This window comes from Desmodus rotundus, chromosome 8, assembly GCF_022682495.2.
Source record: "Desmodus rotundus isolate HL8 chromosome 8, HLdesRot8A.1, whole genome shotgun sequence".
Lineage (NCBI taxonomy): Eukaryota > Metazoa > Chordata > Mammalia > Chiroptera > Phyllostomidae > Desmodus > Desmodus rotundus.
In genome coordinates this window covers 103522459-103536657 of record NC_071394.1, presented here as the reverse complement: position 1 = coordinate 103536657, position 14199 = coordinate 103522459, and the positions used below count along the sequence as shown (strand labels likewise).

General features: G+C 35.4%; 1 protein-coding gene across 2 annotated transcripts in view; it reads right to left on the bottom strand.

Moving 5' to 3' along the window:
• Window positions 1–1228: 1228 nt before the first annotated feature.
• The window catches only part of MSL2 (MSL complex subunit 2), a 33063-nt gene continuing 20092 nt past the window's right edge, over window positions 1229–14199 (bottom strand). For both annotated transcript variants that reach the window (XM_045199794.3, XM_053929348.1), the window contains one exon: window positions 1229–4597. In XM_045199794.3, coding sequence (XP_045055729.2) covers window positions 3006–4597 — 1592 coding nt within the window. In that variant the 3' untranslated portion in view covers window positions 1229–3005. The remainder of the gene's footprint in view (window positions 4598–14199) is intronic.

Genomic DNA, 14199 nt, shown 5'->3' with positions numbered 1-14199 from the left:
CAGGGATCAAAGGGAATTTTAGTCTTATATATAAAATATTCTTTTAAAAGAATATGTAACTGATTATTTGGGTACCCAATAAGGTAATTTTTTTAAAGGAGGGAGAAGAGTTAAAGTGCCATCTAAGTATTAGATTCCAATACTATACTTTGAACTTAGTATTTCTTTAAAGCATTTTATGTTTGTTACCTATACTATGGGAAATTTTATTTTCCATATGTTGTAAAGCTTTCACTTTTCTTCTGCAAGGTGACCAGAGTTGTTTTAAGCAAACTAAGAACACAGTGAAATAAAAGGAATTCTTTATACCCTTACACCTCAGCATGGGAAGGTATAATTAAGCCAGCTAACAAAAATGATAAAACTGTCAGCTCCGAAATTTCTATAACCTAAGGTGAAAGATCATTTCATCACATGTTAATAACAAAGACTCAAAAGAACAAGTGAAGATGTGTCATATTAAATACTATTATTGTTTTGATGGTTTCAAATCTTGATAAAGTACATTCAGTTACTTCAGTAATAATTTCTTCATCATTCCTAGTTAGCCATTGGTCAGTATTCCTAAATAACTTATGGTATAAAGAAAAACAATGTAAAAATTAAGGCACTGTAATTAATTACTCTTCCCCAAATATATGTAATATAGGCCATTCAGAGCGTGCTATCCCAAACTCCTCAGTATTCTACAACATAGAATTAGAAAACTAACATTTATTGATAGATTTAAGGTGTAATACAGGTTTCCAAAATGTGGCAGTGAGAATACCAGCATAAAAAAGGGAAACTTGTGCTAAAAACAACCTGAATTCATCATTGGCAATATTACATTAACAATCAAGGCCCTCACATACTAATGATTTCCACTTTTTCTATATTGCCAACCTCCCATGCATAAAAAAAACAACAAAAAACCCCTAAGATTATCAAACTTGGGAAGCAATAAAGTACTCTATGATTTTTAAGATCATAATATTAGGAAAGTTTGGGAGATTTGTAAAATATATCCTAATTATCCATGAGTACAATCTCATTTCTAGTCATTTTTGCAATGATCAATGAATAATGAATAAAGAACAGATTTACAAGTTTATGTAGCAGGGCATCTGAGTTCAACACAAAGCTTACAAACTTCAGGCAAATACATGTTTCATGAGACTGCTAACACTTAGGAATTAAATAAACTTCTGAAACTTGGAAAGCAAATAAAGACAAGACAACTAAGAAGCATTTTCCACCATTTACTCTTGTTATCAAAAATAGTTCAACTCTTCTTGCAAAACAAAACAAAATAGTACATACTGGACACATACATCACATTTTTCTTCCTATGGCTTTAGCCCACCCCCACCCCACCAAGAGACCAAAAAAAAAAAAAAAAGGAAGAAGAAAAGAAAAGAAAAAGAAAGAAAAGAAAGCCCAACAACAACAAAAACAACTCTACCTGACCACATTCACAGAAAATGACACCAGGATACACTACAAAACAGAAGGAGGTGTCATCTGCTCTGTGTCCAAAGGTTTCTTCTCCATGTCTTGTACTAGGTGAGTAACCATCATTGAACATGCTGTGTGCCAAATCAAAACATAACTTCAGCATATGTCAGATCTCATGAGAGATGGTGAACGTAGAAATTGAAAATTTTCCAGCAGTATTGTTCTTTAAATAAGCACTGTCAAAGCAGCAACTCTTCTTTTAAATCATAAGGTTATTTCTTCACAACCTAGTCAGTCCTTGTTTTATTTGGGCTGTGCTCTTTCAAGCAACTGACTAGATTTCCCTTCAACAGAATGTTTGTGACTCACTTATCTTCCCCATAAAAATTAATGGGAAAGAAGTGCATTTAAACTGAAACACAGTTTGTGCTTTACATGCAAAAGAGCATTCTAAGAAAATCCTCCTAGCTTCAAACCTACCTAAATGCACAGGCTTCATAAAAAAGGCATTTTTATTAGGCCTCTATAAAGAAGCCTTCCTAACAAATAGCACCCTAAAAAAAAAAAAGCGTATTTAAAATAAAGTCTGTGGCAAACTATAAGAGGAAACAAAAAATCAAAGTGGCCAATAGCAATAAGTATAATGTATAAATCTGGATACATTTGGGGACATTATTCCAAAATCATTTTAAATACATCCCAATTTCTAAATAAAACTTTTATATATATATTTTAAATTCTGTCACATACTATAGTCTAAACTCAATCAGCTTCAGAATAAAACTGCTCTTCTCCACTTCATTTATCAAATAGAACATTGCTCACAGTGAAGAAAGTGAAGAATTTTTTTCCCTAGAAATAAGTCAGACTTAAATAAAAAAAAAAGGAGCTCAACTCAGAAGTTTTGTAGCTTAAGTAGCTAAACATATGCAGTCTGACAGAATTTCAGTTTGTTCACTTTTAAAAGACAGATTTCTTCAACATTCTAATGAGGGGCAAATTTTCTTTCATAATACTGCTGATTTAAGAACTGCTACATACACCAGTAGCCAATTTTCATGATCAGAAATGGTAATGTCAGCACAAAGGTTGAGCTGGACATATCAGCTTTTCAACAGGAGAAACATCGATGGCATCCGAAGCCAGCATTGAGTCTCCTGAACAAACTAATGGCTACTTTTTCACAAAAAATAAGCACAATCTTTATGTACTGACTAGATACCACTTCCTTCCATTTAATCATAAACTTTGATTACGCACAAAGCATGACCATAAACAATGAGGTTAATGTTATTTTCCTTGCCAAAGTTCATTTGTATAAATCAGTTACATCAGCATTTGTTCTCAAACTATGAGGTTCTGTAAGAACTAAGGACATATAGTTGTAAGGTTACTCCTCCATTATCTGCAAACTATTTCCCCGACACTAACACATATAACTTAGCAATGAAAACACTTGATACAAGTGATCTATATGCAGGAGCTCCGGCAAGTTAAACCAACAAAACCATAGCTGCCTTAAACTGTAGCTATTTCCCTACCAGAGGTAGGTTTAAAGACCCACTGATTTAACAGTCGAATCTCATGTCTATAGCTTCATCCAAACTTTTATCATCATGTGTACTGGCAGCTAAAAACGTCGTTACTGGGGACCCTGTGACATTAATTACACTGGTGCTGGTACTAGCATTGCGCACAGCAATGCTAGTCACATTAATGCCCAATGTGAGCCTGGTCTGCTCCAAGGCCTTTTCTGGCACAGCAAATGCCTCCAACTTCTTCTCCCCATTGGCCATATAGGAGTTTTGGCAGCCACGACATATACAATCTAAGCAGGCTTTGCGGTTAGAGTAGCAAGGGCAGCGTTGGCCGCGGCATGTAAGAACACTTGGATTTTGAGTAGCACGCCCACATTTACACCCTTTCTTTTCCTGGGGCTTTTTATACACAGTCTTGGTAGGACTTCCTGGCATAAAATGATGACTAGGAATCTTTTCCTTTACTGTTTTGTCTTTTTTAAGAATACCTGGCTTGGTTTTAGAGTGAGATTTCTTGGATCCATGTTCATGACTCTTTTTCATGCTTTTAGTAGATAAAAGTACAGTTTTGCTGATTTTGGGTGTTGTGCCTCCATTGGGAACAGTTGCTATAGGCTGAAGAGAAATTTTGCTCTCCCGTTTCACTGTCACAGGAGCAGATGCCCCCAATGTTGGGCCTCGGATAATGGTAGAAATTGGAAGTGGCTGAACTTTCTCACTGTCGCTTTCTGATCTGGATCGTTTTCTGTTTAATTTTGCTACCTTCGGAGTTGCTGCTGTACACGATAATCCATGAAGTGCAGGATTGGTGGACATAAAAACATTATGGCTAAGAGACTGGGAAGAAAGCTGCAGAAAAGGTCCATTGGATACAGTGGCTTCCAAGTTGGGCTGCAAATTAGGGCAACAAACCTCTGTGTTTGAAACAGTTTCTAGGCTGCGGAGTACTTCCTCAACACTCAGTAATAGAGAATCACCAGGTTTTATATCTTCACTGAAACTGCAGATATCAATGCCTGTGGAGCATAAGTCAGTAGCGACCGTGTCACAGACAGGTGGCAAGCTGTCAGACAGATCTTCAGTTTTTATGTCAACAGTGTTACATACATCAATTGTATTTGAATGTTCAGGTGAAGGAATATTTATACCAAATCTATCTATTGAAAGCCCATTATAAGTAGGCAAACCATTGATAACAGAACTGCCAATAGCAATGCTGAGGGTGCTTTCAGATATTGGAGATAAACTTGCTTGAGGATCAGTTGTGGGTTCTGAGGTCGAAGGTAAAGGGGAATGTGTCAAACACAAAGTAAAGGATGAATCTGAGGGTTTTTCTGTCTCCTCACAAAGCAATGATCCATCATTAAGCAAAGCCAAAATATCAGAAGAACAGTCAACTGCTTCTATTATATCCCGTGCCAACGTGGTCTGTGTTATATATTCACACAGTTTTTTGTAGCAGTTCACTAGGATGCTTAACTGCTTGTTTTCCTCAAACTGCTCATAGTCTTTGCACCAACTACATGAAGGTTTCATCATCATTTTCTTGCCTTTACAATTTTTGCAGACATAGTGTTGGCAGGTGGAGTTGATGGGTGCAATAGGATCTTGTAGTAAATGTCCTAAGAGGAAAAAGAAGGAAAGCACAGATTTTAGTATAAAAAATTTACAATTTCACATACTGAAGATGAGATTTTTAAGTAATCTATTAAAACTGACATGGGTTAAACTCATCAAACAGGTAACAACAAAAAAAGGGTAGGGTAAAAGCAGGTTTACAGTTCTGAGTACAAGAAACAGAGTTTATTCTTGTATTATAATTTATTATTGTATTATTTTCCAGACGAACAACTATAAACCTACTTTTCCACCACCCCGTACATCTCACAGGAAATGAAAAAGAGCTTACTTCACTTCACTTACATGCCATACACCCTATTCCTTTAATCAAACCAGAATCTTCCTCAATTCTGTGTTTCTTCCCCAAACAGTACATTCTGGTCCACTTTCTTATACTCTTCTCCAAAGGCTATAAATAGGTAAAGATCAGTCACCAAGAGCACGAATTAGGCCTAAAACCTTTGAGACCTCAACCTAATGCAACATGGCAATGCTACAACATATTGAGCAAAATCATGCATTTTTTAAAATTATTTATTGATTTCAGAGAGAGAAGGAGGAAGGGAAGGAGGGAAAGAGAAACATCAATTTGTTTTTCCACTTATTTATGCATTCATTGGTTCTTATATGTGCCTTGACTAGAGAGCTTGAACCTGCAACCCTGGCATATCGGGAGGACACTCTAAAGCTGAGCTACCAGGCCAGGGCCCATATTGTTTATTTTCTGTTAGACAATGGGAAAAAGATATGAACAAAAGAGACTCCCTGCCCTCATTAAAAAGTTTGAGGTAGTTTGAGGACATTAGTCCATTACTACAAAGGCATCTTCACAGAAAAAAAGATAATTCAAATCATTTTATTATATAGATACTAATCATAAACTAAGAGATTTTTAGTTATAATCGAAAAGAATTATACCCACTTATTAAATGCAAAAAGGGAGTACTACTAAACTCAAATTTTGCTACAGAAAATCAAAATACAATGACAATGAAAAAAAAATCATCATGTTTAAATATATTAAAAAGAAAGAAAACACATAATCCTTGGCTCAAATTCTTCTGACAATAGAAAATGACCATAGTCATAAACCACAAGTATCCTAGGTACATCTACATAATATAAAAGTAAAAGTGATCCCTCAATGTGTTAATCATTCCCAGTTTACAAAACGACCTATACATATGAACCAGGAAGGGAAAAGCGACTAGATCAGTCCGTATCTCCACCCTTACTTCCCCCAAAAGAAATGAATGCTCCTTGGTTCCCAATTCAGGACAACTGGTCAGTAATTAACTCAAAGCAGCACCTACTTTCTCATACGTGTTACATAATTTAACACTCAGGTATAAGAGAGAAGATACTTCCTGCTATAGCCAAGTGACATCAGCAAATCCTCTAGCTTAGAAGCAACTAGAAACCTGTAAACTTTTGACAAAAAGAATCATTTTCACAATCAAAGGGATAAAACTATCTGAGAAGCATATATGTGTGAAAAACTGCTGGATTTCAGGTAAGGACAGTGGGAATCTATGGTGTTTAGGTCTGGAGCTGCTCAGTTCTCCCCTACCACCCAGCTCCATCAGTGTTACCCTATGAGGACTCAAGTACTATGTTGGAAGAAGGTTCATTCCATTTAGAGCAGTAAGTGATGAACAGACCCAAGAGCATTATCACTGGAGATGACTTCTCAGACGCTGGCCAGTGAGGAGGACAAACAGTTCAGCTTTTACTAGGCCTGAGGTTGCACAAGCCCAGGTTACACCGAGGCCTCAAACAAGGTGGCAATTTTCCCCAAACTGATGTATAAATTCAATGTAATCCTTATGAGAATCCCAGGAGGCTTTTAAAAAAAAAGAAACTGACGAACAAATTCTAAAGTTCCTATGGAATCAGAGAGGACCTAGGATAACCAAAACAATTTGGAAAACAACAAAAAGTTACCCTGGTCAGGTGGCTCAGTTGGTTGGAGCCTCTTCCTGTACACCAAAAGGTTTCCGGTTCCATTTCCAATTGAGGTGCATGTTGGGGTGTGGGGGGAGGTACTGATCAATGTCTCTCTCTCTCAAATCAATGGGCATGTCCTCAGGTGAGGATTTAAAATATAATTTTTAAAAATTTACAAAAAAAGAATAAAAAGTTGGAGGACTTACACTGCCAAATTTCAAAATCTTCCATAAAGCCAGAGTCATTCATCAAGACATTGTGGTAATGGGAAAAGGACAGGCATAAAAATAAACAGAACAGAGTCCCTAAAGAAATTCTTATATTTATGGTCCACTGATTTGTGTGACAAGAGTGCCCACATAACTCAACAGGGAAAAGAGAGTATTTTCAACACACTATGTGGGATAATTAGATACCCAATTGCAAAACAGAACAAAAAACTGTGAGTCCTTGCCACACAACATACACACACATTTAACTCAAAATGGATTATAGACACCTAAATGTAAAAACTAAAATCCTAAAAGAAAACTCAAGAAAACCATGACTCTAGGTTGGGCTAAGTGTCAGTGTGACATCAAATGCACAAACCACAAAAGGAAAAAACTGTAAAATGTATTTCCAGAAATTTAAATGTGCTTCAAAAGATACCATTAAGAAAGTAAAAGGATAATCTACAGACTGGGAAAAAATATTTGCAAATCATCTATCTGATACAAACACAACATGTTTTAAAAACTTCCTAAAATCAGTATTAAAACAACTCAATTTTAAAAGTGGGCAAAAGATTTAAATAAACATTTCACCAAGGAAAATATACAAATGTCTAATAAACACATGAAAATACGCTCAATATCATTAGTTATTAAGGAAAGTAAAAACCAATGGCATATTGCTATACATCTATTAGAATAAATTCAAAATGACAGACAATACCAAGAGCCGGCAAAGTTAGGGAGAAACTGGAACCCTTCTATATTATCACTGTGAATGTAAAAGGGTAAAGCATACTGGAAAACATTTGGTAAATTTTTAAAAAGTTAAACATACATTTACCATAAAAACCAGCAATTCTACTAAGAATCCACTTGAAAAGAAATGAAAATATATTTCCTTTTAAAGAGATGTATATGAATATGCATAGCAGCATTATTTAAAAAAAATCAACTAGTGAGTAGGTAAAATGTTGTATTTTCATACAATATTGTTTAGCATTTAAAAGAACTATCGACACATGCCAAAACACGATGAACTTCAAAACCATTATGCTAAATGAAAGAAGCCAGAAGCAAAATAATTATTGTATTATCCCATTTATATAAAATGTCTAGAAATGACAGAAAAGCAGAAATAGTGGTTGTCTGAGGCTGGGAGTGTGAGCAGGGCTTAACTGTAAATGGGCACAATGGTACTTTTTGGGGGTGATGAAAATGTTTTAACATCCTATCATGGTGATGGTTGTACAGTTAAGACAAGGCCCCAGTAGTTATGAAGTCCAACCTTCTACCCAATGCAGGAATCCCCTAGACTATGGGTTCCCAACCTCCAGGACGGGAACCAGCAAGATCCAGGACTGTTAGAAACCAGGAGGCTCAGCAGGAGGTGAGCTTGAATGTTAACGCGCTTGAATCATCCTGAAACCATCCCCACACAACCCAAGTCTGTGGAATTCTGTCTTCTACGAAACCAGTACCTGGTGCCAAAAAGGTTGGGGACCTCTACCTTAGAGTACTCTTCACTTAATCTAAGGAAGGGCCTAGGGGATATATATTTATGCACTTAAAAAAAATGTTACCTACTGGGAAGGAGAGATTGAAAAAGTGAACAGGGATAGGATTAGACTATAATAAATGTTTTTAAAGAAAATCCTTCAAAATCAAGAGCAAAATGAAACAAGTAACTAATTTTACATTAAACTGATGGTACAACCACTCAGAGATTAACTACTTTGAATTACTTTACAACAGAAAACTCTAACTCTTGCATCCTCTTTGTTTTCAGCAATCACATTGCTGGTGACAGTGATGGTAGTTATAATAAAAGTGTTGGTGTCTGTTCAGGATACAGTAAATGTTGATGTCCTTGAGAATCTGGATTTTTTTTTTTTTTTTTAAGTAGGAGAAAGGAAGAAAATTGTAAGATAGAAAAAGTTAATATGGTGATTACCATAGGGAAAGGGGGTGGGAGGTGGTAGAAGAGAATAAAGGGGAGGATAGTGATGAAAGGAGATTTGACTTGGGGTGGTGAAGAGACAATACAATATACAAATGATGTATTATGGAATTGCACACTTGAAACCTATATAATTAACCAATGTCACCCCAATAAATTCAATACAGAAAAAAAAAGTAAGGAAAATCCGAAATTTCAATTGACTTTACAAGTATGAACTAATGTTTTCATCTTCATATTTCCTCACACTATACAATGAAAAAAAGGACTGGAAGCAAGGAACCAACCCCAGTAGCAATAATGATGAACTCAGATGATGATACTGAAAAACAATTTCCTGTTCAAATTCCAGATCTGTGACATAAATTAGGCAAGATGGGTTTTGGATTATCTTGTTATGCTGGAAAGCAAGGAAACTATCAAAAATTAGGACAGTGTTAAAGGGTCTCAGGAGCACACCTGCAGAGGTTCTCACTGGCCAAAAAGGAGAAAATCTGTGCATGCATAAATGCAATGGATTTAAATACATCCATAATGTTCAAATGCTTGAGTTCATTACACAAAAGAAGAAAATCAGCTTCAAGATGCTAGTGAACCCATTCATTAGCTTAAAAGCTGGCAAAAAAAAAAAAAAAAAAAAAAGAGCAAGAATCAAGTATTTATTCTGATTTAACTAGATATGAACTATATACAACCGAATAACGAAATCACAGAGAATTTTCTCTTTATGGGAACAATGCAGCTAATAAATGAAGATAAAATGACAATTTAAATGTCATCACTGTATAACCCATAATGATTTGCAAATTGCACAAGCTAAAAAATAAGTAAGGATTACCTCTCCAGCCTTCATTACATCAATGACCTTTTTACCAGTCATATCAATCCCTGACTACCAGCACCTTAAAAGGACATGTACCCTACACATCTTTGCATTCTTCTTTGAGGTACTGGGAGAGTATGCCTAATACTGAGAACTAAAAATAAGCCAGAAAACACATACAAACTATCACTTATTGATTCATGACTCCAATACCATTGAGTTCTTAGAACTTCCACCACCTGGCCTCATATTACCTCTTGGATTGCCCAACCATTCCCGGAAACAAATATGTGAAACAATAATCTAACATTAAAGATGCCTACAAGGCAAGTTTGTTTGAGGCACTCAGCTAACCATCCTAAACCTCGAAAGTTTCCCAGAGGGTTCTCTTTACACCTCATAACAAAGGCAGCTCCAGTGATGAGGAGCAAAGAAAAAAGGTTCTGGTGCTTCTTAGGGTTCCGTGTTAGCCCTGGCTGGTGTGGCTCAGTGGATTGAGTGCCAGCCTGTGAACCAGGTCTCCAGTAGGGGACACAGGAGAGGCAACCACACACTGAAGTTTCTCTCCCTCTGTTTCTTCCTCCCTTCCCCTCTCTAAAAATATATAAATAAAATCTTAAAAAAAAAAAAAACAACCCCAAAACAGAGTTAGATGTTAGCCATATACCTATGTTCCTAAGGAAACCCCTCCTCCCAAAATTAAGAAATATCAGATAATACTTTTAAAGGCATAAAAACACATCTTATCCTAGAAAATAAAATAGATGGGTAATCTGAGTCAAGGGGAAATGTGTCACTCACTAGTAGACTGAACTGTAGAAACTGGGGAGTGATTGGGAAGAGGTTTAATTGATTTTAACTTAGATCATGTTCCATATAGTTTCACACTCAAATACAAAACAAGACTTGCTCAAAATACACACCTTCAAACTTCAAAAACTTTATATTTCATGGCAAAAAAAATTTATCTCTGTACTGCTCTGAATCCTTCATCTTCAATACATCACAGGAATTATCTCCTTTCACAAAATTACAAGTTGTCTTATGACTAAATGTTTTTGAGACTATGTGCCCAGCTTAAGTAATATTAAATGTTATATTGACCCTAAGAAGAGTGAATATTAATTTTTTACTCCACCTTTAAAAAAATACCAATCTCTTATTTATTCTCTCCTTAAAAAAATTTTTTTTTTACTTACTGATTTCAGAGATGAAGGAAGGAAGGGGGAGGGATTCGGGGAAGAGAAAGAGAGAGAGATCTAGAGACAGACAGACAGACACATAGACACACAGACACACGGAGAAATGTTGATTTGTTGTTCCACTTACACATTCATTGGTTGATTCTTTCATTAGCCCTGCCCAGAAATAGAACCCTCCACCTTGGTGTACGGGACGATGCTCTAACCATCTGAGCTACTGGGCTATTCTCTCTTTCTTAATTTTTTTCCATCCCCAAGTCAGCCATTTTATAATGAGACAAAGATTAGATTACCACAATGATAATTCTGAGAATTCCTGGGACTACACAACAATTTGTAATTAATTAGGATATTTAATAAGATTTTAATGCTCTTATAATTTTGTTAAACTTTTTATTATGAAAACTTTCACACACAAAAATCAGAGAATAATATAATTAACCTCCATGTGCCCATCACCCAGATGCAATAATTATCAAGATTATATCACATTTCATCTACCCATCTTGTAATATTTCTAAGCAAATCTCAAACATTATCAATTCATCTCTATATACATCAGTAGAAATCTCTACAAAGTACTTTTTTTATGTAACCACAATGTCATTATCACACCTAACAAAGTCAACAATTTAAGTAATTTTTATACCAGATTTAGATTTAACATGAAAAAAACATGTAAAGCCCTAGAAAAGGGCTTTAATTCAACCATTAAAAAAAACATTTTGTAAATTGTACTTTTCTCATAAAACTTTCCCTTTTATTGAATAGATTTAACATAGATTATTTAAGTCACTACTTTACCCTAATAATATACCAAAGCTAACACTTGGATTGGCAACCATGCACTTCATCCCTACCCAAGAATCACTGCCAGCATCAAGATTTACATACATAACCTAAATTTGAGAGAGAGAGAGACGCGCAGCACCAAAATAAATTGTAACTAGGTCTTAAATCAGCTTGCCCATTTCTCCATACAAGGGAGGCACTCCTCCTTAGCATAAGCAAACAAGGACGACGTCAGTCTCTGGGTAAACTCTGCTACATAGATAACTGATCCCAATTTTGAACAAAGCAACTGATAATACATTCACTCCAAAATAACATAGTAAAGGTGACCATACAATAAATTTTACGTTGACATGAAAACTACCAGTAAATCATGTCTTAATTACTACCTAAGCAAAATTTTTTGATTTGCCATTTCAACAGTAATTGTGTTTAACCCCACTAACATTTTGACGAAATTCAGAAAACTTATCATTAGGACATGTTTTGGGATGGAATGCATCATGTAATTCTAACTTAAATGGCACATATACAAAAAGAGCATTTATCAGAATCAAAATGTTGCGTATTTATTTACCACCATGCCCTTTCCAGAATTCCTTCTTCTGGTAATGCTTCTATTATTACAGCAACAAAGACTGCCTAATCAAAAACCTCAAATCATGCAAGTAATTTTGTATAAACCTTATTTGTTGTTGATGAGATGACATCTGAAGATCAGGAAAAATCAGCTAACACATGAACATCATCCTGAAATGTCACTATCAAAAAAGTATAAAATACACACAGAAAGGTCATGGTTAATGATTAAAAGCATTGTAACATTTCTCCAAGAAGCGTTCTTAGAAACCAGAACGTTAAATAATCAGGAAGTCCACACAATAATTCAAATCATATAAATACTTAGATATATGGACTACGTGAAAAAATATGTGGAAAGGAGCAAAAAGCTCTGTAACACCTCAACCAGTTTTACAAAAATAATGAAAGAGAAAATAAAAACATATGTCAAATATATGGCATCCTACAAAAAATAGGAAGCAGTTTTCTGCTTTTGCTGATAGATAATTCAAGCAACATGAAACAGAAGAGGTATCATAAAAGGCACATTTCAACATAACTCAATAAAATATACTTTCTATTACAGCCTAAATTTGCTTCCCAACAAATGGACTCACATCAAAAATAATTAGAAAATAAAAAGCTACCAGAACCTCATATTAAAGCTGTAATGCAAAAGTTGGAAAAGAATAAAAGTGATGAAAACTTCTCTTGTAAAATGGATTATATTCCATGATATTTTCTAAATCATTACTAAAGTAAAAAAACTTAAGAAAACAGTACTAACTGGTTATCTTAAAATACTCAAAAAAAGTAGAGTTCTTAAACAGGAAGTTTTCTAGGTTCACTTACATTATTGAGCCTAATGCCAATTTCCTCAGCAATTGTAACTGAATAAAATAATGTACTTTCTGCCAGACATTCCTTTCCAAATGGCCCAGGTAACTTTAGTAGCCTCCTAAGTATATCTATAGTCACATACACAGAGAAAAGTACTGTATATAAGAAGGGGAGAAGCGCCTTATTAACAGCAGAAAGAATTTTATCATCAACCCAATCACACTGTAACTTAGAACAATGACAAAACATTTGACTGAATGATGACAAGTGGCACACTTAATCTTGGAAAGGCACTCTCAAATGCTGCAGATAGAAAATCTTCAAATATTTTGTTCAGGAATATAGCATTGGATTCTGCTAGGCAAATCTTTCCTGAAACATGAAAGCAAGACTTTTTTTTTAATATTATAGACTCTATCTAACCATATTTGTTTCAAATATACTTCAGATGTTTCTATTCTCTACAGTATGACCAAAAAAGAAAAATAAAATTGTGCCCTTTTTTTTTTAAATTTTATTTATTTTTAAAAAGAGGGCAAGGAAGGGAGGAAGAGAGGGGAAAAACATCGATGTGCGAGAAACAGCCACCATTTGCCTCTCACACACCCCCACCCAGGGACCTGGCCTGAAAACCAGGCACGTACCCTAACTGGGGATTGAATCTGCCGACCTTCAGGTTCACAGGCCAGCACTCAATCCACTGAGCCACACCAGCCAAGGCTTGCCCATGTTTTAAATTTTCTGAAGTTAAGAAAGTCAATTAAAAACATGTTAGCCTGATATCAAACTGGGGCTGGAGAATGATCTTTTACAAAACTTACAAAAGATAATAAATATGAAACAGCAGCAACACTGACGATGAGTGATAAGGGAAGAAAAATTGTCACTTAAATATGAAGATCTTTTTTCAACATGCCTAAGAAGGTATTCTTATTGTTCCATCCCAAAACATGTCCTAATGATGAATTTTTTCTGAATGTTTGCGTTATACAAATTAAGCATTTTCTTTCATTACATGATTCTAATCTTTCAACATTTACCTGGATATTGCTCTTAAATATGAAAAACTGGAAGATGTTAAATCCTTTAAAGTTTAGCAAATCTGCACTGGCTGGTGTAGCTCAGTGGACTGAGTGCTGGCCTACGAACCAAATAGTCACTAGTTCAATTCCCAGTCAGAGCACATGCCTAGTTTGCAGGCTGGGTCCCCAGTGGAGGGGGGTGCCTAAGAGGCAACTGATGTTCTCTCCCTCTTTCTCCCTTCCTT